Here is a 22500-nt window from a genome sequence, read left to right as displayed (position 1 = left end):
TTGGCAAATTTTGGCAGGTATAGCACCTATTGCGTGTATTGTTTCTGAGAGAAAAGATATTGTTTGCCGACATTGGCATTCAAAAAGGATTTTCAACTACTAATTTCTGTCCCATATTGGTTTTGATATACAAACACAAGAAAATTTGCTACATCCTCTGGTTCACCAGATAACCCGAAAAAGCTTGGTGTTCATGAATAACCCAAACTGTTTGACACTCTCGTACCGGCGCGCTAAAACCTTAAATTCAAAATTTACCCGTTGATCTGTTTATTTATGATATTGGTAGGCTACTGTTTTGTATTTCCTTAGTAGATAAATTTTAGGATTAACTTTTACAAAATTACCTTTTTTTTCACCACTTGAGCAGTAGCCCTGCTGTGAAATTGTAGCATTGGCTGTTTGACAATTTACAACAGTCTTCAGATTGCCTAGCCTACTCAGGGAATGGGAAGTAGGCTACAGAAGCCCAAATTCAAAACTTTTAAAATTCTGTTGAACATGCTTTAGCCAAACTTTTAGTTAGTACTTTCATATGCCTATCTTGGAAAGCTGCTAGTAGCCTACCCTATCAATCTAGCAGTTAACCACTCTTAAAGGATAGGCTTACTTGCTAATGAAATAAAAGAAGCATCATTAGATTTTTTAAAAATCTAGGCAAGCCACTTTTTGCTACTTTGGCAAGGGGTTAGGTTAGGGAAATGAAACTTTTGGGATGGATCTTACATGTTGAAGTAGCCTGTGTCCTGGGTAGTTAAGCTATGTGGTAAAATTCTAGTTTAGCTTTTCTTTCTATCTTGGCAAGGGGTTAGGCTAAAAATGAAACTGTTAGGACTGGGTTTACAGACTAAAGTATGTCCTGGGGAGGTAGGCTATTTTTATGTAGGCCTACCTGCCTCCACTTTTTCTAACTCTAGAGGGCAGTGACCATTGATGACCTTTAAAAATCTCTGTGTTATGAAAGGAAAACAGATCTTCTGCTTAAATAAAGCACAAGAAAACTTCAGCTGCACAACTTTGCTCAATTCCAATTTATGAGGTTTCAAATATTTACAAATACATTTCCTAAATTTGGAAAAAAACATTAATATGACTTTAAGGTCTACTCAAATAACAGGAATTGCATTTTCAGATGTAAAATCAGAGAAAAAGAAACTGATAACTAAAACTTAAGGTAAAATATTGTTGTGTCACCTGTCAAGTAGGTAAATTTCTAAGACCTAGAAATCAGAAGAGGGTTAAGTGAAATTTCCATTAGTTGAGTTAAGTTTTAAGCCATATGAATGTTTTTGTTCTGAATTTAGGAAATTTATTTGCAGATATTTTAATCCTCATAAATTAGAAAAGCAAAGATGTGAATTGATTGAGCAAAGATGTGAAGCTGAAAATATTTTCCCTGTCCTTCATTTAAGCAGAAGATCTATTTTCCAAGGTTTATTTTTATAGAACAAGGATGTTTCAAAGTGTGTGCCCTGTAGAGAGGGATGGAGTAAAGATAGGTACTTTAAAATACCTTCCTAGGACATATTTTAGTATATAGATCCATCCCTGAGAGTTTCATTTTACTAACTTAACCACTTTCAAGGTAGCAAAAAGTTGCTTGTCTAGGATTTTACCTCCAATTGTTAGCTAACAGGCATTAATGAGACAGTAGAAGCAGAATTGTTAGTCAACATAAGGAATTTGGGTAAAATTCTAGTTAATTGACTTCTTGCTATCTTGGAAAGGGTTTAGGTCAGGAAAATGAAAATTTCTGGGATGGGTCTACAGGCTGAAGTATATCCTGGGAAGGTATTTTAAAGTACCTACATCCACTCCTTCTCCCTCTAGAGGGCCCTGACATTTGATTACCTTTAAAAATATGTGTGTTATAAAAGTGAAACCTTGCAAAATAGATCTTCTTCTTAATTTAAGTACAACAAAATTGTTTTCAGCTTCATAACTTTGCTCAATCCCATTTTATAAGGCTTTAAAGATGTGCAAATACATTTCCTAAATTAAAAAAACAACAACATTAAAATGGCTCAAAATTCTACTAAAATTACAGGCATTGCATTTTCAGAACTAAAAGCAGAGAAAAAGCAACTAGTAACTGAAAATTAAGGTACAATTTTGTTTTGTCAAAATTTCAATAGGTATAGACCTGTCATGTAGGCAAATTTCAGGACCCTCTAGAGGGAGAAGGATTGGAGGTGGGTACTTTAAAATACCTTCCCCGGATATACTTCAGCATGTAGATTCATCCCTGAAAGTTTCATTTTCCTAACCTAAACCCTTTCTGAGATAGCAAGAAGTCAATTAACTAGAATTTTACTTGAATTTGCTTTAACTTCTCCAACAAGTAATTGATTTGTTAGAAATAATCTCTAACAATGTTAGTTAACAATTTTTAGTTGGAGAACAGAAACACTATTGGTGGTAAAATTGTTAGCTAACAGTGTTTTATTTAGACAGTAGAAAAACCACTTAGTTTATGTTTTTTCCAAATATCATGGTTGCTTTTCTGAGAATGCTCCCAACCCCACTGTTACTAGTCAAATCTCTGATACCCTGAGCTTATATATCTGGAATTACAACTACAGGTATGGCCCCATATCAATTTACAATGTAAAAAATGTTATAAATAGCCTATAAAGAACAGCATTGACATATCATTACATAACTGTCTATGAAAGTGTTTAAGGTGTAGGTAGTGGTATTGATTCAACAATTGAACTACCAACACAACATAACCAAAAGTTGATGTGAAAAATGCCAGATTTTGTAAATTGACATTTCAAAATGATTTCACAGCTTGACAATGCTGGTTCTAATGTTGTAAAATGGTGAAAAACAGCCCAGAAGTGCTTAACTAGAATGTCTTATCTTTCTTTTCTTGCTCTCCAGATTTTGGTTCTTTTATTTATTATCTTCTTTGATTGACAATTTATTGATGGTCTGGAAAGTCCTGCCATTCTTATGAGGATACATAAATGAGCCAATTTGTTGACAGCCTACAAAAAATGTATTGTCATTGTAATTTAGGATGAGCCAGATTACAGAAAGATGAAGAAGCTATGGGATGTGATGGCTAATATTTGAAAAATCAATTAGTGTCTGTTTCTTTATTTTAATAATTACCTTAAATTTCAACTTGGAGCAATATAAGGATTTTTCCTTGTAGAAACTCCAGAGCTGATAACACATGACACATATTTGAATCCATACAATTGACTAGTGGTTTGATGTTGCTGATTCCGATTTGAGTGCTTCCCAGTTATACTTCCATTCTTTTTTTTACCATTTGTTGTCAAGATTGTTCTTAAAGCTGTCTGTGGTTTGGGCAGCAATGGTATCTGGCAGTAATTTGTTCCAGAGGTTGGCAACACAGTGGTAAGAAAATGGGTGCATTGCTGCTTTGAGGAGAAATGCCTGGATAACTTCGATTTATGTTTCCTTGTACAAGAATCCTGAGACGCCAGAGGAAGAAGACCAGGAACTGCCTTTGAATTAATAAGTTAATTAAACAGAATGGCATCACCCCGTCTTCTTCTATAAACCAGAGTTGGGAGTTTCAGCTTGCATAGCCTTGTAGGGTAAGGGAGCTCATGCAGTCCACTCACCATCTTAGTTGCTCTTCTCTGGACATCTTCAAGAATTTTAGCATCTTTTTTGAAAAAGGCTCAGAATTTTAGGAGAACAGGAGGAAATTGTTCTTTTTATGAGCCCTAGAGATGAGCTAACTGATGCTGCTGCCTTCTTTGCATGAGTGCTAAATTTAAGATCATTGTCAACAATTACTCCTAGGTCACGTTCTTCCAATGCTGGAGAAAGGAGCTGACCATAAAGAGAGTAAGTTGTATTGATATTCTTGTGCCCAAAGTGTAAAACATGACATTTTGACCCATTGAAAGTGAGTAGCCAAGATTTAGCCCACACACTAAGGAGATCAAGGTCATTTTGAAGTTGGGAAGTATCTTCAAGAGTGCTAGCTGGACCAATTACCTTGGAATCATCAGCATATAATGTCATCCTGCTTTTAAGTGCTAGAGGAGCATCATTTATGAAAATATTGAACACAGTGGGGCTAAGAACACTACCATGAGGAACACCACTGATAACATTCTGAGAGGAGGATAGAATTGGAATGCCATCTGCATCAAACAGTCTTACATGCTGACACGATTCCTCAAGAAATCCAGAATCTATTTAAGAATTTTTTCTTCCAAACCAATAGACTGTAGCTTAAGCTCAAGTCTCCTATGGCAAACTTTGTTGAATGCTTTTGAAAAATCAAGGAGGATCATGTCAACAGGGATTCCCAACTCCAGTAGTTTTGTAATATAGTCATATGACTCAAGCAGATTAGTGTCAACTGATCTATTGTATAGGAAACCATGTTGAGAGCTGTTAAGAAGATGATTCCAATCAAAATGGTCAATAACTGCTTTGTTAACAATACATTCAAGAAGCTTAACAACAACAGAGGTAATATTAATAGGCCGGTAATTTTCCACAGAATCTTTCTTTCCCTTTTTGTGAATGGGGGTAATATATGTCACTTTCCACTCAGCAGGAAGCTTTGAGCTATCAAGAGATAGTCTAATGAGTTTTGAGAGTGGGTATACTATTTCTGTTCTGCACTCATTAAAGAGACAGGGGTGGAGGCCATCTGACCCTGAAGATTTATTTATATCCAACAAAGCTAGCTGTTTCATTACAGACTCCTCAGTCAGCTCAAGAAGTGGCATTGGTTGAGTAACAGTATATGAGGGGGGAGCCAGGAGCTTACTAGCAGTTTCTGATGTAAAAGCTGATGCAAATTGGTTATTTAGGATCTTGGCTTTAATAGCTGGGTCTGAAACTGTCTGACCATGATGAGTCAAATCAGGGAAAGAGTGCCTATTTCGACATTTAACAGAAGCATACTGCCAAAACAGCTTGGGATTATTTTTTATATTTTCAGCTAACCTTTCTTCATGTCTCTTCTTCAGTTGTTGATGGAATTGGTGGCCTTATTCCATGCCTTTTGATACTTCTGATAGTTTGCATCTGTTTTCTTTTTTTAAAAGTGTTTCCAAGCTCGATTCTTCCTATTCAGTAGTTTTCTAGTTAGACAAGTCATGAAGGCATGAAGGTGTTTTTGCCTGTCTCCTCCTAAATATTCTAGTGTGAGCTTTTTCAAAAACTAGCAATACAGCTTTGAATTTCTGCCAAGATTCTTTGATATCTGAAGTGAATATGGTATCCCAATCAAAGTCTGCAAGTCTCTCAGAGATACGCCTGTAATCAATAACTTTGTGTTGTTTAGGAAGAGGTTGAGTAGTAGACAAGCGCAATTCTGTGAGGATAGCAGCATGATCACTGTTACCAATAGGGTCATTTTTAGTCCACAAATCTGGATTATTAAGAATAACTAGGTCCAGTATGTTGGATGCTTGACCATCTCTATACTGTCTAGGTTGGTCAACAGTTTGGAACAGCGAATGTTCAGACAGACAAGTAAGAAATGGAGATTCCTGTTCTTTGGCTGAAAAACCAGAACCATCAACCCAATCATAATCAGGAAAATTGAAGTCTCCAAGAATCACCACATGTTGGTTGCAAGAGTCTTTGATAATATCAGGAATTATATTAGCAAGATACTCTCAACCCAAGACATTCTCAACCCAAACACAGCAATGGGAAGAAGGAATCAAAGTGCTTACCTTGAAACTGCTTTTTACATATATTCCAACACCTCTCCTGCAGGCATCGGACTCAATGTTAGATATGAGTTGGTATCCACTTATTTCAAGTGCTTGGGCTGTAAGAGGCTGTTTCACATTTTTGTGGCATATCTCAGATATGGCTGCAATATCAACTGTTTGTTTTGCTAGGCAGAGATGGAGTTCTGGAACCTTGTTGAAGAGGCCATCAGTGTTTGCACTAAGAATTCTTAATTTTCCAATATCATTTGCATGACGAGTTGCACTTTTGGTTGCACTGTGCAGAGATGATTTATTAGCAAAAAACACACCAGCAGAAAGAGGCTCAGTTGATTAAGCACCAGAAGAAACTGTTGAATTAGCACTGAAAAAATGGGAACTACTTGAGGACAACTCATTAATACATGAATACAGATAAATCTCTGCCAAAACATTGAAGGAAACAATGTAAAAACCCTAGAGATGATTAACTGGGATCTATTTTCACTTGTGCATTGCTCTCTTTATCTTGTTCCTTGTAGTTACCACCTATTTTGATTGATGACCAATACAGCTTCTGAGCAGTGCTTCCATCCTTATTTGGATACACAAATAATAAATAGGATACATTGTGTCCATAAATTGAGGAAGATGAGGCTTCAAAACAGTCAAATCTTAACAACTTTGGGGAATAGACTAAGATATAGAGGCTCAAGTTTAATGTTGAAAAGTGAAGGGTTCTCCACTTTAGAAGAAAGTCCACAACTCCAATACTTGATGTCAGCAATCAGTGTAGATAAAGTTATTAATTTCAACTACCATATGTGAGGTGTAGTAGCAAAGGTTTATCAAACCCTTAGTATTATCAAATGTACAATTACAGGTCAATCCCAGTTCCAGTTCCAAAAATTGTAGGGAGGTATATGGACTAACAACAAGTCCTTTCACCTCTTTGACTTCTTCTTCAGAAAAACTAGCTACTGGAAGCGCTATTCTGCTCCAGTCTGCGAACAATGGATATATACGATTATGAACAATAATACACTGTTATTGATTGTGGGAAGTGTGAGTACCTGAGCTACCTGTCCCCAGCAGTTTAAGGCACTAGGCCGGCCGGTACCAATACGGCTCTTCCTACTCATTCCCGCTCTCTTCTGCACAATCAAAAATTATGGATAAATCGCGTCCCATTAAAAATTGACTTCTTCAAGCTTTAATCCTTATTAAACAATATTTCTCTTCTTTAAGGTATCAATTGCTGCCTTAAATATCTTACGATCAATTTCCCATGGCAGGTTAGAATCCAGGATAGCTGTATAAGTATTTGGAATCTTAGCCAAGGAGCAGAAACGCTTAAGAGCAACAGTCTCCTCACTCTGAGCCTGGCAATCAAATAAAATATGCTGGATTGTTTCCTCTGTTGAAATGCAGATTCGGCATAAAGGGGAATGATGTAGCTTCCAATTAAATAACAAGCTATTTAGAAGTAGGGCACCTGATTTCAGTCGGTAATATAGCACTGTATTTAATCTTGTATGAAATGGAGATAACATTAATGTACTGTGATTAACTTTGGATCTTTGCCTGATAATATCTCGTGAATTGAGGTCAGAGGAAGGACTAGGAGATAACATGGAAGCCTTTGCTGCTAGAGAATCAGCCATATCATTATATTTTATATCTTTATGACTAGGAACATGTTGAAAATAAACTTCATTTTCCTTGATCTTAAGATTAAGAAGCTGTCTTCTAATATTATATAAATCTTTGTCATTAGCAATTCTATTAATATTTTGGATCAGTAGTAATGCTGATTTAGAGTCAGAGAGACAGAGTATATTTTCAGATTCAATGTTATAATTTATAAGAGCATCCAAGGCCAGGCGGATGGCACATAATTCAGCAGACAGGATAGAAGATCCCAATGGGTGAGGAGAATAAATATTCAAATTCAGGGATGGGATACATGCTCCTGCTCCAGCTCTTTCCCTCTGGACGGATCCATCAGTATATATGGATCCCCTGAAATTAAAACTGCACTTTCAAATAGCCTGGTCAAATCAAATCTGTGTTAGGTATGTGAGTTGACAAAATAATTAATAAAACAAACCAGTTGGCTCTCAAATATGTCCAAAGACAGGAAACAAAATGCATAAAGGGACAGAAAGATAAAGAGTATGCATGTTGAATGCAGAACCTCAAGCTATTAACTTTAACATACTGTCAACAAAAAATGACCTGAAAATTAGCTACAAGTTACTCCTGTCCAACAACAAAAATCTGTTCTAGCCTGCTCAATTATCAAGAACCAGAGGTCATCCAGCAAAGCTGTTATGCAAGAGTGCCAATACAAGAAAAGGAATAATTCTTCCTGCAATTATTTCATTAACCTGTAGAATATTCCAAGTGAGATGGCTGAGTTCACTATTCTTCTCATCTCTCAATTCTGTCACCATTAGTGAAACCAACAGAAGATCAGTATGAAGACACAAATTTGTGTCCATAAAGTAATTGTTAGATATTTTCTCTTCTATGCAGTAGAGACTTGGCCACTGAAGGTGCTTCTTCTCAATGATATGGAAGTCTTTGACCCCTGAAAATTCTAAGGATTCAATACTCCAACAGAATATGAAATACTGATGTGCATTGCTGTTGCTGTAATGTTGAGCCCACAGCCATGATTGTCAAACAGAAAAGACTGTATTGGCTTGGCTTTGTCCTGAGAAGTCCCAACGACCACATCATTAAGCAATTGCTTCTAGGAGCTCCTTTGTCTGATGTTTTTTTTAACTGCAAATAAGTTTTTAACTACTTTTTTTTAAGTACTTTCTTTTTTTTAACTGCAAATAAGGAGGAACATTAAAACTTACAACAAACAGAAATTATTCTGTATATGAAAGGGGTTGTCCCCTCCTCAACACCTTGCTTTTTACACTAAAGTTTGGCTCTTTCTCACAACTAAACTTTTTAAAACAATAAAAAACTTTAGCATAAAGAGTGAGGTATTGTGGAGGAGACAAACCCCCTTATATACGTGATAAGTTCTGTTCATTTTGTGTTTTGATACTGCTCCTTACTTCCAGCTGAAAAAACTTTTTTTTATTTATTTTCTCATTATTATTTTTTAACTAATGCTAGAAAATCCTAGGGGTCCTTCATGGAAATTCTCTTCCCACATGATAAATTCCTCCATGGAAAGATCCTCCCATGTTTTTTGGTTGCTTGAAAAGGGTATTAGGAATTAATTTCCATTAGATTGATCCCTCTCACAACATTCTAGGTTCACTGAGTCAATACAATCACCCCTGGGGTCTGGCAAAAAATACAAGATTCCACATTTTTGCAAATAGGAGCATGAAACTTTTTACAGTAGGGTTCTCTGATATACTGAATCTGATGGTGTGATTTCATTAATAATAATAATAATCTATTCACAAATTTGATGGCAGGCCGTTAAGCCTATGAATTTTAAGATTTAGATTCTATTTTAAGATTTAGATCTAGATTAAGATTCTAGGACTTTTAGGGGGTGTGTCCCCCTATTTTCTAAAATAAGGCAAATATTCTCAGGCTCGTAACTTTTGATGGGTAAAACTAAACTTGATGAAACTTATATAGTTAGAATCAGCATAAAAATGTAATTCTTTTTATGTAACTATAGGTATCAAAATTCCTTTTTTTAGAGTTTTGGTTACTATTGAACCAGGTTGCTCCTTACTATAGTTTGTTAACACAAACTGTTTGATTGCCACAGATATCCTGGCAGTCAATCAGAGACTTGGTGGACAACTGTCAAAACAACCTCAATGCTGTTGTTGGCTTTTGAAATTTTTGTAGAAAATGGGATAGCTTCTGGCTCCTGTTTGTTAAAGACCTGGCACAAAATTTCAGCAAATGGGATTCAACTGTATGGAGTCTTCATTATGCCAGGTGAGGTGGACATATATAGTTGTGCAGCAAATTCTAATAAGTACTCAGTTTGCTAACCGTTGAAAGCTTTGATGCCAATTTCAACAATAATTGGGTGACCAGCCATGGCCCATGTAATGGCATGTAGAAGGCTTCCCACAGACCTATCTTCACTAACTGGTATACACTGGATTCGTTCATATTGCTAGCAAGTGTAATTTAAGGTAAATGGGTCAATGCACAAATAGCTTCAAAAATTTGTTTTTCTTTTGGTGTAGATCTGCTGGCTCTGAGGAATATGGGGTTTAATACCTGCTGCAGCAAGGTTGGGCAACAAGCTTGCTACCTGTCCCTGTAAAAAAGACTCAGCAAATGAAAGAATAATTTGATGCCCTGTATGCCACCAGTGGCTCAGGAGGATCTTTATCCTTTGTAGCCTTTATTTGTGTATATCTGAAATACATTTTTTCTCCTTGGATTTAGTCAGTGTTGCCGGTCAACTTCTTCAGTTTTATGCAAGGTTTGATGGTGGTAGGTTAGGTTATGTTTTTAACCCATTTCTGATATTTGTAACCTAATTTAACCTAATCTAAGCTTTTACCATCATAGCTTACATAAGACTGAAAAAGATGATTTGCAAAGCTAATTGAATCCAAGCAGAGAAAAAGGAATTTTGGACATTCACCAGTAAATGTTGATGTTACCCAGATTATGGATATTCACATTAATATACATAGGCTATTTTTAAACCTTTTTTTCGATAATGAAGATTAGTCTCTGCCAAATACCCTTATTATTAAGGCACAGACACTATACATGGGAATTTCATTTTGGTTACTTAAAACACCTCTGTTATTTTTCAAGCTAAGAGTTGGTAACAACTAACCTTCATCATCTTTTTATTATCTGCTTTAACTGTTATTATTTTATAAATATTATTATTATTGTTTGAGTATACCTTTTTTTTACAGGATAATGTCCAGATCTGCAATGATATTTTTGGAACTTCATTTCTAATAGATGATCTGCTTTCCAGACTTTGATTTTAGAAAATGTGTGCTACAAGAAACTGAACAGATAATTCTTCTAAAATGGAAGACTTTCTACTCTTGAAAGTAAGTACAGCATATAACCATGGTGTTTAAACAAGACATTTTCAATTTATTAGTAATTTTAGATTATTTCTAAGGGAATTATTATTTTTTATTTGAAAAGAAGGTCAATTGATACCTTGATCACCTTTTTGTATATAAAACTGTAATTTAAAAATCTGTAATTTTTGTACTGATTTCTGACTGCACCAGGAATTGAATGATATAATGAAAGTAATTACTACACCCACTTAACTTAATTCTTATTTCAAGGTTATTCTTTTAAACTTGTCATGATAGTATACATGCAATGTAATATTTGGACAAAATATGGATGCAATGCTAATTTTTATATAATTAATTTCTAGTTTCTTTGGTCTTTATATAATTAACTTCACATGTCTGAAATTTATTTTAAAGTTTTCCAGAGCAGTATACAGATCATAAAAGGTAGATTAGGTATGTTGTGTTTTACTGTGTTTCTTTTATACTTTTGAGGCTGTGTACATAGAGAATTATCTGTGTACAATGACTGTGAGTGTGTAGTGTTGATTTCCTTCATGTGGAACAGTGTCCTGAAGAACATGTTCTTATTCTCTTTGACCTCCCAAGAAATTCTCTGATATCCCTCCCCCCTTTGAGTCTTGATGCCATGTGAAACTTACAATGACTTAAAATGTAATGTTAGCTGCTTTTAGTGGAAATGTGATGTTGTCCACTGAAGGGTTTTCCTTTATAGGATACAAGAGTTGAAAGTAAAATTTGCAACTATGAAAACTTTTGACTATATTATACTTTATTGTTTGTTCTTATTGAATCTGGTGTACGTTTCAAAAGTAAATTATGTTTTAAATCCTCTTGTATCTGTCTAAATGAACAGCATCAGAATCTTAGGGAAGGAGGAGGACTAGAGAGTTGAAGCTGATTGACTCTGTTGTTCCTTCTTCTTGAATCTGGTGTACCTTCCCAAAGTCAACTACGTTTTGAATCCTCTTGTATTTGCCTGAGGAAGCAGCATCGGAATTGAGGGAAGGACGAGGATTGGAGAGTTGAAGGTGATTGGCTCTATTATTACTTCTTCTTGAATCTAGTATACCTTTCAAAAATAAACTACATTTTGAATCCTCTTGTATTTGTCTAAGTGAACATCATCAGAATTGTAGGGAAGGAGGAGGACTGAGAGTTGAAGGTGATTGACTCTATTGTTCTTTCTTCTTGAATGTGGTATAGGCTTCTAAGTAAACTACGTTTCGAAGCCTCTTGTATTTGTCTAAGTGAACAGTATCAGAATTGTAGGGAAGGAGGAGGACTGGAGAGTTGAAGGTGACTGAATCTATTTTTCCTTCTTCTTGAATCCTGTGTACGTTTCCAAGTAAACCACGTTTTAAATCATCTTGTATCAGTCTAAGTGAACAGCATCAGAATCATAGGGAAGGAAAAGGACTGGAGAATTGAAGGTGATTGATTCTATTGTTCTGTCTTCTTGAATCTGGTGTACCTTTTCAAAAATAAAATACGTTTTAAATCGTCTTGTATTTGTCTAAGTGAACAGCATCAGAAACGTAGGGAAGGAGGAGGACTAGAGAGTTGAAGGTGATTGACTCTAATGTTACTTTTTCTTGAATCTGGTGTACCTTTCAAAAGTAAATTATATTTTAAATTATTTTTTAAACTCTATTGTTCCTTCTTCTTTAATGTGGTGTAGGTTTCCAAGTACACTACGTTTTTAGTCATCTTGTATTTGTCTAAATGATCAGCATCAGAATCTTAGGGAAGGAGGAGGACTCGAGAATTGAAGGTGACTGACTCTATTGTTCCTTCTTCTTGAATCAGGTTTACCTTTCAAAAGTAACCTTACCTTAGACATTAGTTCCTCCATCGCCATCCAGGGCGCTTAGGGCATCATTGAGACTCCGCCATTCTTCTGGAAGCTGGGCAGTTGCTTATACATCCACCCAGTCTGGCACAAAAGTAGTGTTTTTTGTCGCTCGGTGTTTTCTGTACATCCAGCATAGAGTATTCATCAGCTTGCCTCTGCATCTTGAACCCCCTGGACTCCATTGGAACTTCATCTTCGATAGTCTACTGTCCGGCATGCGTAGTACATGACCAAGAAAGCGCCAGCGTCTATGCTTGATTACTTCTGTGACGGGTGGTTGCATGGTGCGGGTTTGTGTTTGTTCGTTGGTGACTCGGTGGTACCAATGGACGTGCAAAAATCGTCGGAGACAGTAATTCTGAAAGGCTAGTAGATGTTTTTCTAGAGTTTGGTCAAGTTTCCGGGTTTCACATAAGTAAAGCAGTATGCTCATCATGTTGCTGTTGAAGAGTCTCAGTTTTAGCCTTAATGAGAATTTTGGAGATTTCCATATTGATGAAAGCCGATTCAAGGCAGTCTGTGCCATCCCAATTCTGGTCTGGATCTCTTTAGCTATGTTGCCCTCTCTTCAACTATACTGTCAAGGTATCGAAAGCATGATACTTGCTCGACTCTGTCGCCCTTATGGAAGATCTTGGGAGGTTGATCGCTGTAAGCAACCATACATTTCGTCTCCTTTACGTTAACGTTCATTCCCAATTTTTTGGTTCGGTCTATTACACGGTTAAAGAATTCTTGCAGGCTAGCCTTGTCTTCATCTAGGAGGGTTAGGTTTTCAGCAAATTCTACATCTGACAGTTTTTTTGACTTACTAAGTTTTACTCCTTTGCTGTTAGCATTTTGAAGGACGACGTTGATGACAATCATGAGAAGGAGGGGAGACAATACGCATCCCTGCTTGACCCCCAAACGATTTTGTACCATCTTGAGTCGAATGCTTTTGAGTTTTTTTGAGAATGAATCGAATGCTTTTTCGAAGTCTATGAATGAGATCAGTAATTTCCTCCTCCATTCATTGTTCTCTTCAATCAGTATTTGCATAATGAAGACAAGGTCAGCGCATGCTCTCCTCTCGCGGAGGTTTTGGTCGGTCTGATTGATGATTCTATTTAGTAGAAACAGACTGAACAGCTTAGCAGCTACCGATGAAATGGTGATCCCTCCTCCAGTTTACACAGGACTTACAAGAACTGCCATGCACACTTCAAAAACTTAAAAGCTCTTCAGCTCTCCCATTAAAATTTTGTTATCCCACAGGGTAAAACTTAAGATTTAATCTTTATTTTTGGCTAATTTTGCTGCAGCAAAGCAGTTTGTAATTCAGCACCAAGTCTTGGGTCACATAGATGTTCATGCATAAGCCATGTTTGCTCATCATGTCAATTTAGTTGCTGACTTAGGCAATTTTAATATGTTTGTCAAGTGATTTATTGAATTTAAAAATATTCACCTTTTGTCAGGTAGTGGGTAATTTTTTTCTTATCAACAGCAACAAGCATGTGAGTTGTTGTTCAGGTTTTTCTAAGCAACAGTCACAGAAGAGAAAATTCTTTGGCTACCTAACGGCACTTAAAATTAGTCATTGATGCAAGTCTTAGATATTGTCTATTGTGGTAAATTTTTTTGAGTAAACATAAAGTTAGCCTGTACATTTCTGTAACCCTATGCTATATGCGATTGATTCAAAATTTGCATAATAATACACATATTTATGCAGTAGAAGGAGTTTTTGAAATATCAAAACATAATTGCTGCCTAATATAACCTAATACAACCTTTAGTAGGTAGGTCAAGACATTTATTGAGTTTAAAAATATTCTCCTTTTTGTCAGGTAATGGGCATTTTTTTTTGTTAACAGGAACAGGCATGCGAATTGTTATTCATGTTTCTATAAGCAACAGTCACAAAGAGGAAATCTTTTATGAACCTGATGGCAATTAAAATAAGTCATTGATGCAACTCCTGGATATTGCCTATTGCAGTAATTTTTTCTGTGGGAGCTAAAAGTTAGCCTGTACATTTTCTGTGACCCCACGCTCTATGCAATTGCTTAGAAATTTGTATTACCATCCTTATATTTAGACACTGGTGCCTAAGATTGCAAAAAAAGAACTGTTGTCTTTAACGAGAACAACTACAATTTCCAAACAGAACAAAAAAATTAAGTCATTGGCTGTTCTTCATCGTATAAGGCAGTGCTGTCTCGTGAAGGGCTCTTAACTACTGTGGGCCACTCACCCATGCAGCCAGTGCTGTCCCTAAGTTTTTGGGGCTTAGCCAAGTTTTCCCAAAAGAGAATTTAGCTCTCGGGAATCTCCCTGACAATTACCGATTGGTGTTTTGTGTTAACGGTGGGGTTTGTACGAAAAGTTAATTTTCGGAATTGTTTTAGATGACACAATTTTTATTTTTTGGGAATTTCTGGGAAGGGCCAAAAAATTTGAGGGAACTTGGAAGCACTGTTTAGGGCTGATTACCGTATAATTGTCCAGACTAGCAGTATAATTGACAATGTTGCGAATTTTTATGTTTGAAAAAAGCAAAAAACAGCACTATTTTTGTTTTAATGTGGCAAATGTGAACTGCAGTTTCCCAAAACTGTTATTCTGCTCTTGACATGTTTTGATTTTGATGGGACGACATAATGTCGAAGAGTATCTCAGTTTTCAAAATGAAAACATAATTCCTGCAAAAAGCTGCTTGAAAGTCAAGCTCACGATTCAACCAAGATCTGAGACCACACTGGCTATAATAAAGACTAACAAGAAAGATTGAACTAGCAGTGAAAAATTTCAGCCAGATATTTTAGAAAAAACTGTTAAGCCGCCTTTTGTGCAAAAATAATGTTCCAAATTGAAAAATTGAGATAATCAAAACAAGAATACCATGGGAAAAGGGAAAAAAATTCCCTTTGGTAAAGCCAACCTAAAAAAGAAGAAAATTTTGATTTTTTTCGAGCGTTTGGACAAAGAGGCCAAAGCCTCCAGTCTCCTTTTTGTTTTCTTCAGTTTGGTTTATATTTATATTATTTTATGCTCAGTTTTTCAAAGTTATTATTATTATTTTTCTTTATTATTTTTATTCTTCTGAAATGCAGTTGTAAATTATTTTTGTGTAAACTGCTTCGTCAATTGTGGGGTTTATTTTGTGGGGTTTGTCCCAAGAGACATTTCCGTCTCTTGGGGGGGGGGGGGGGCAGGGGACTCCGAATAGACATAATATTTTACTCTTGTGTTCATTGTTGTGACTATTTTTCTTCATTTTTTAGGATTATCAAATTGGTGAACAAATCGGCCGCGGAGGATTTGCAGTCGTATATTCTGGAAGAAATTTACGCAATGGGGAATCTGTAGCTATCAAGATTGTAAGTGTCATTTTGAAAATACAAGTATTAGTACGAAGCTAGACCATACCCCAATATTCAAAAATTCATTTTCTATTCTTATAAAATTATTGAAACTTATTGTAAAAGTATTGATAGGTGATTTTTAATGTTTTCGTTTCTGCAATTTAGCAAGTTTATGCTTGGGTTTGGTTCTGCAATGAAACTTCAAACCAAAACTAAACATGAGAGCGAAAATGAAAATATCTATATTATATATAAATATATTAAATATTTATATATATATTTACTACTAAGGGTAAATATATACAAGATTCCATAACTGATCTAGGGACAAGGTGAACATACTGCTTAATTCCTATCTCTTTGCTTTTTCCAAATATACTGACAAATTCATCCCCCATCCCTCCTTGTGATGTTCCCATATATAGCCCTAATAATGTATTTCACAAATATATAATAATTTTATAATGTAAATATTACATATGATGTAAATATAAATTTTACATCAATCTATTTAAACGTTGTACCTCTTATATTGAACTGGTTATCTTCTCAGTGTGTCATTTTTCCCCATTTCTGATTGAGTGCATAATTTTCCAGAGCACTGCTCGAAATGATTTTAAAAGGTATATTATAAAGTAAGCATTTCATAGTTATATTGTTTTAGTTTTTATATATTTCTTGGATATATATGGGACCATCAAGGTGGGGGTGGGAGGCATTTGCGAGTGGATTCATCATTATATTTGGAAAGAGTATAAAAAAAGATTTCAGTAGCTTTTTCGTCTTGTCCCTATGTCGGTCACGGAATCTCGTATATATTTGTCCCACTATGAAAATATTTTGAAATAAGCCTCACGTTTTTTTCAATGAAATATTTCCAAGTATTAGTAATTAGTTGTTGAAACTCACTATGCAGGCTCTGTTCAAGCTTTAATCAGGAAATGTAAGCATTCTCAGTACCATAGTTTTATACTTGTTTCCAAAGATCCTAAACCTACATGGAAGAATACTGCTACTACCATTGCAGCTCTTGCTGCGCGACTATTCCTACCATAACTGCTTCTTTCTCACTAAAAGTTTTCGGGAATCAGAAAACATTGTTTCTAGGAATCAGAACCAAGTCTGGCGGGCTGCAAATGAACTATAATTTGAGAATCAAAGTATGCTCATTATAGCGTCACACTGAATTGTCGAGAATTATTTTCCTACCGTGACTACTATTGCTGCTGCTACTACCCATACATCGCGGCAGCAAGACTAATTTTGCAGTTTATGGATCTTTTCTTGCCTCTAATTGTTGGACTGCCACTGAAAAATGTGACTTAACCCCTTTCCCATGTTTTCTGACATTTTACCCTTGGCTGCTAGTTATTATTTAGTTGCAATCATTAGTACCACTAAATGAATTCTCTTATAATTGAACATAATCCAGCTCAACGCTGCCATGTGGATTAATGTATATCATAATTGGACAGGAGTTGAATTTTGCTTCTACAGCAGATCAACTTAACAAAAACGTGCAGTCTTGACGAAGTGTCATAACGTAGGAAGGTAGCCAAGAACAGAATTTCAGCTGCAGCGTCACCATTGCTCTGCTTCGCTTTTAGAATACTGAAATGCTTGCATTCAACTTGATAGTGAAGAAGGTTGATGTTTTCTTTTGAACAATGGACCAGCAGAACAGACAAATCTGTATCACCACCGATAATCGTTTCTTGTCTCCTATCAGAATCGAGCTGTAGTTTCCACATTGTCGGTAATTTGGTACTTGTCAAATTAACCGTCTCCTTTTAGAATCGAACTCTATTCTCTACATTGTCAGTAATTTGATGCTGTCAAATTAACCGTCTTCTGTCAGAATCAAGCCGTAATCTAGTCGCTACTAATTGCATATTTTTTTATTGTTAATTTATACAATCAACGATGAATTGTGTGCGCTACAATATTGAATATTCATTCTTTTAACACAAAATTTGTGTTTGCTATATTATTTGTTGCCCTCCCCCCTAGACAATCAGCTATGTACCCCCATGAATAAAGCAATGGGGTACTGTCGTATGACCACTTCTTGGGCAAATAATTTACTCCACCGATCATTTAATTTTCAGATCGACAAGTCCTATGTCCGTCGAAACGATTTAGCAGGAAGAGTAGAGCAAGAAATTAAGATTCATTCACGCCTAGATCACCCATCCGTTGTAAAACTGTATAATTGGTTCGAAGATGACAACCATGTCTATCTTATTCTGGAACTTTGTGAAAATGGAGAATTGCAGAAGTTCCTGAAGGCTCGAGGAAGACCTTTTGATGAAATAGAAGGTAATCTTTGATTTTCTTAGTTACGTATCGGATTGTGTGTTGGTCAATGATGATAATCATGTCTGTCTTATACTTAAATGTGTAAAAATTAAATATGTAAAAATGTTGAAGACTCGAGGGGAGATCTTTTGATGAAATAGTAGGTTGTTTTGATTTTCCTAATTACGCTTTGGGCAATGTAAAAATCAAAGCGTACAACCATGTCTGTCATATTCTTAAATAATGCAAAAATTAAAAACTGCAAAAATTGTTGACGGCTCCTGGGAGACATTTTGATTAAGCAGAAGGTAGTTATGATTTCTTTGATTACTTTTCCGGGGCAGTGTAACATCCAAAAATGACAACCGTGTCTGTCTTATCCTTAAACAGTTTGAAAACGAAAAATTGTAAAAACTGTTGAAAGCTTGAGGGGACATTTCGATGAAATAGAAGGTAATTTTGATCAATTTGATTCTTTTTTTTGGTGGTGTAAAAGTCAAAAATGACAACTACGTCTGTCTTACTCTTAAAAGGTGTGAAAAAATAAAAGTTGCAAAAATTGGTGAACCCTTAAGCGAGACCTTTTGATGAAATAGTTGATAGTCTTTTATTTTTGTTTCGGCCTATTTAAAAATCAAATATAGCAATAGTATGTGTATCATTCTTAAAGATTGTGAAAACAAAATTTGCTGAAATTTATGAAAGCTCGAGGCGGCTTTTTGAAGAATCAGGAATATTCTTTGACTTTCTTGATTGTGTTTTCAGGAAAGCCTTTAACGAACTGTCTTATTAATAATGTAAGGACCATGCCAAAAATCTCTGAAATTTTGGCACCGACTACAACTCATTATTCAGACTATAATACGATTTTTATCCTAATTCCTGGTCGGTGTTGGTCGAAGATTATGATATGCTGTTATGCAAAATTCAAAGATAGCATGCATGTTTTATTATTTTGCAATAGTTTGAGAATGTAGTATTGTATGTACTTACTAAGGCTTGGGGGAGGGCTTTTAAAGATATTGACTGTTCCACGACTGGTCTTTAGGCAAGGATTTTAGTGTATTATCTTACTAATGGAATAGGGAAGAGAAGACGCCAACAATTCTGTGATTGCAACATCGGCTTCACCTCCTTGTCTGGGATTGCATACGATTTCCAAACTCAATTTCTTGCAAACTTAAGGGCAGATTCTTGATATGCTTTGACAGCCATGTATCTTTATTCTAAAATGCTATGGAAGTGGAGAAGCGTGAAAATCTTTGAAGTATCGATGAAGACCTTCTTATGAAGAAGAAGCTAAGCATTAATTTTAAAGTTACAAAGTCTTCAATGCCTTATTTTATTAATTGCAAGTTCAGACACATTACTGAAACGGTCTCATTAACTGTACATTTTTTTTGGCCTAAGTAAGTAAGACGGCACTAGACCCTTAAGGTCCATACCGGCTGTGCTGATCTCTGTTTCATGGCCCTTCAGCCAGGAAGTGCAATAGGGGGCTGGAGGTCAACCATCCTGTGCTTTGACACACCCTTCCTGCTTACCTTCCCCAGAATTCTCCAGGTATACCCATTTAGAGCTGGGTTAGCTCTGGCTGAGCTTAGAGAGTCACGCCACTGACCCCCGTCCCAAACCAAATAACTGGTCACAAATGGGATTGAATCCATGCCCCTTGGACAAAGAATTCTCACACCAGCGCGCCAACCACTTAGCCAGGACGCTTTTTTGGCCTGAGGATACATCACTGTTTTGGGATTTTCCTGAGTAGAAAAAAAGTCTAGCTGACTGTTTTCAGTACTCTTCTAGCGTTCCTTTTCAAGATACCACCCAACTAAAAACGATAGGGTATGATGGGTAGGGCTGTTGCAAACAATTCAAGTGGATCGTGACTCATCTCTGGCATATCCTGTTCTGATTTCAAATATTAAATCCCTGTTATTTTAGTGTTATACCTTTTTTATAGGCAACGAGACCAGTTTCCATTTCTGTCTGAAAACACAGGTTTTATCCTCTTTAGTTCTCTAGTCATGCCATTCAAATATGGAGCAACTTCCCTACCTTTATGCAAACAGATTGATGGAGGAGAGCTGCTGATGGAGTGTCCATTGGCCATTGTTTTGCGTCAAATAGTACTGGTCGAAAATCTTTGTATATTTCTGGTTCCATCAGCAGCCCCATGCGCACTTCTTTAGTAAAAAACTGGCAGTGGGGTGGGAGTAGTAGAAAAAGGCTTGCTTTAATCCTTTAATTGTACAGGTCAAAAATCCTTTCGTGATTCTGGTTCAAGCAAGATGGAACATGCATACCTTCCTTTAAAAAGGTTAGCGTTTGAGGGGTGGGGAGGGTGGGTGTTGTTGAATGGACGTGATAATATTTCGAAATATTTCCGTGACTCTGTTTCGAGCAAAATTTAACGTATTTTCACCGAGTTAGCCCTTAGCTAATTTTTGTGCATAGCTGTTGTCCGACTTTTCTTTATACGCTCGAAATTGCTTTTTAGCAAATGCTGAAGAAATCTTTGCCACCAGAGTTTCACGAAGGTCTCCATAAAATTAGTATTCGCATTTGTCACAAGTTTGGCGCTGTAATCGAAGTGGAACAGGGCTAATTTACATTTCTTTTTCAGCAAGAGAAATAATGCATCAAGTTGTGGAAGGCTTTATTTATTTGCATTCTCAAGGTATACTTCACCGGGATTTGAGTCTAGCTAATCTACTTATCACAAAAGGAATGAAGCTGGTAAGGCTAATATTTTCCTCTTGTTATTAAAAAAAATTATAAAAACATTAAGTATATAATATATACTAACTAAGATAAATATTAAACATAAAAATAGGCATATTAACATCCATGTGTCCGTTAAACACCCAATCCAGACAATAGCAACTATGGATGACACCATAATAGCAAAGAAGAAAGTTTAACAAATATTTCTACAAAACTAGTTTTGAAGCACCAGTTTGGATAAACATAACATCAACAACTCCCTCCCCCTCGCCTTATCGAGTCCCCTTCTATTTTCTCCATTTCCTGCCGCAAAAGAAAAGTTTGGATCAAAATAAAGAAATTTTTCGCCTGGGATCCAACCCTACACTTAACCCTATTAATTATTAACCTATTATTAACCCAATACTAAATCTATTAACCCTATGTAATTAACATACTTAACCCTATACTACAACCATCTATGCAACTGCTGATGAAGATCGTTGTATATGCTATTGAAATATATGGATTTTAGTATCTGTTTGTTTTTTTTCACCCTCTATATAATGGATTTATCTGCATTTGGAAGTTTATTTATTAGTATTTACAATGGGTTATATATCATATGTCAAGGACATCAAAATAAAAACATTTTCTGAACAATTTTCCCATCGTAGGTCTGTTCATCCCTGAAATTTTAATTTTCCATTTTTTGGAGGGGGGGTCAAAAGTACGCAGTTTTAGGGTTAGTACCATATTTTTGTCAATGCTGCCCTGTTGAGCCGTAAAAACAAGTAAGCAATAATTAATTAGCTACATTTGGCAACACTGTTGGTCTCTAAAAATAAAACGTTAATAATACGTTTATTCCCAAAGGCAACAGCGCACTCCTAGGTACGATACTTAAGCTGTTTAGTGCCATCTTAATTTGCTTTTCCACCCAAGTTTCATTTTTTTGCAATTTGGCGTCCACTACTATGATATAACTGCACGTGGAGATCCTCTTCAATAAAATTGAATTCTCAGTTTCCCTAATTCTATAAGATGTATATGGTTGTATAAGGTTCTATTTCAGTAATTCAAAGAATCATATTTCAGTTTCACTATCCTTGCTGCTTCAGTTTTAAGTCAGATTGCTTGCTTTTTAGCTTGTAGTAGGCAATTTCGGACATTATAAGCTGCACCTGGATCTTCGTAATTTAAACAGTTTTTTGTTTATAATTTTTTTTTTTAATTTTTGGGTTTTTTGTTTTTAAACGTTTTTTAAACGTTTAAATAAAAGTTTTTGGTTTTTTGTTTTTTATAAATAATTTATGTTTACTCTCTTTGCAAATGTGAAAAATGCACAGAGGAGCAAATAAAGGAAAAAAGAAAATACGAAAACAAAAACACAACATAAGAAGTAAGGATCACCAAAAAAGGAATTTTTTGTTTTTTGTTTTTAGACGTTTTTTTAACGTTTAAATAAAAGTTTTTTTGTTTTTTTGTTTTTTATAAATAATTTATGTTTACTCTCTTTACAAATATGAAAAATGCACAGAGGAGCAAATGAAGGAAAAAAGAAAATACGAAAACAAAAACACAACATAAGAAGTAAGGAA

General features: G+C 35.7%; 1 protein-coding gene across 1 annotated transcript in view; it reads left to right on the top strand.

Annotated features, from left to right (window-relative positions):
* Window positions 1-226: 226 nt before the first annotated feature.
* The window catches only part of LOC136038237 (serine/threonine-protein kinase PLK4-like), a 70213-nt gene continuing 47939 nt past the window's right edge, over window positions 227-22500 (top strand). The window contains exons 1-5 of the mRNA XM_065721343.1: window positions 227-285; window positions 10547-10690; window positions 15815-15910; window positions 18004-18214; window positions 20820-20932. Coding sequence (XP_065577415.1) covers window positions 10667-10690; window positions 15815-15910; window positions 18004-18214; window positions 20820-20932 — 444 coding nt within the window. The 5' untranslated portion in view covers window positions 227-285; window positions 10547-10666. The remainder of the gene's footprint in view (window positions 286-10546; window positions 10691-15814; window positions 15911-18003; window positions 18215-20819; window positions 20933-22500) is intronic.

This window comes from Artemia franciscana, chromosome 17 (genome assembly GCF_032884065.1).
Source record: "Artemia franciscana chromosome 17, ASM3288406v1, whole genome shotgun sequence".
Lineage (NCBI taxonomy): Eukaryota > Metazoa > Arthropoda > Branchiopoda > Anostraca > Artemiidae > Artemia > Artemia franciscana.
The sequence above is the reverse complement of the archived record's forward strand: the minus strand, read 5'-3'. Positions and strand labels throughout refer to the sequence as shown.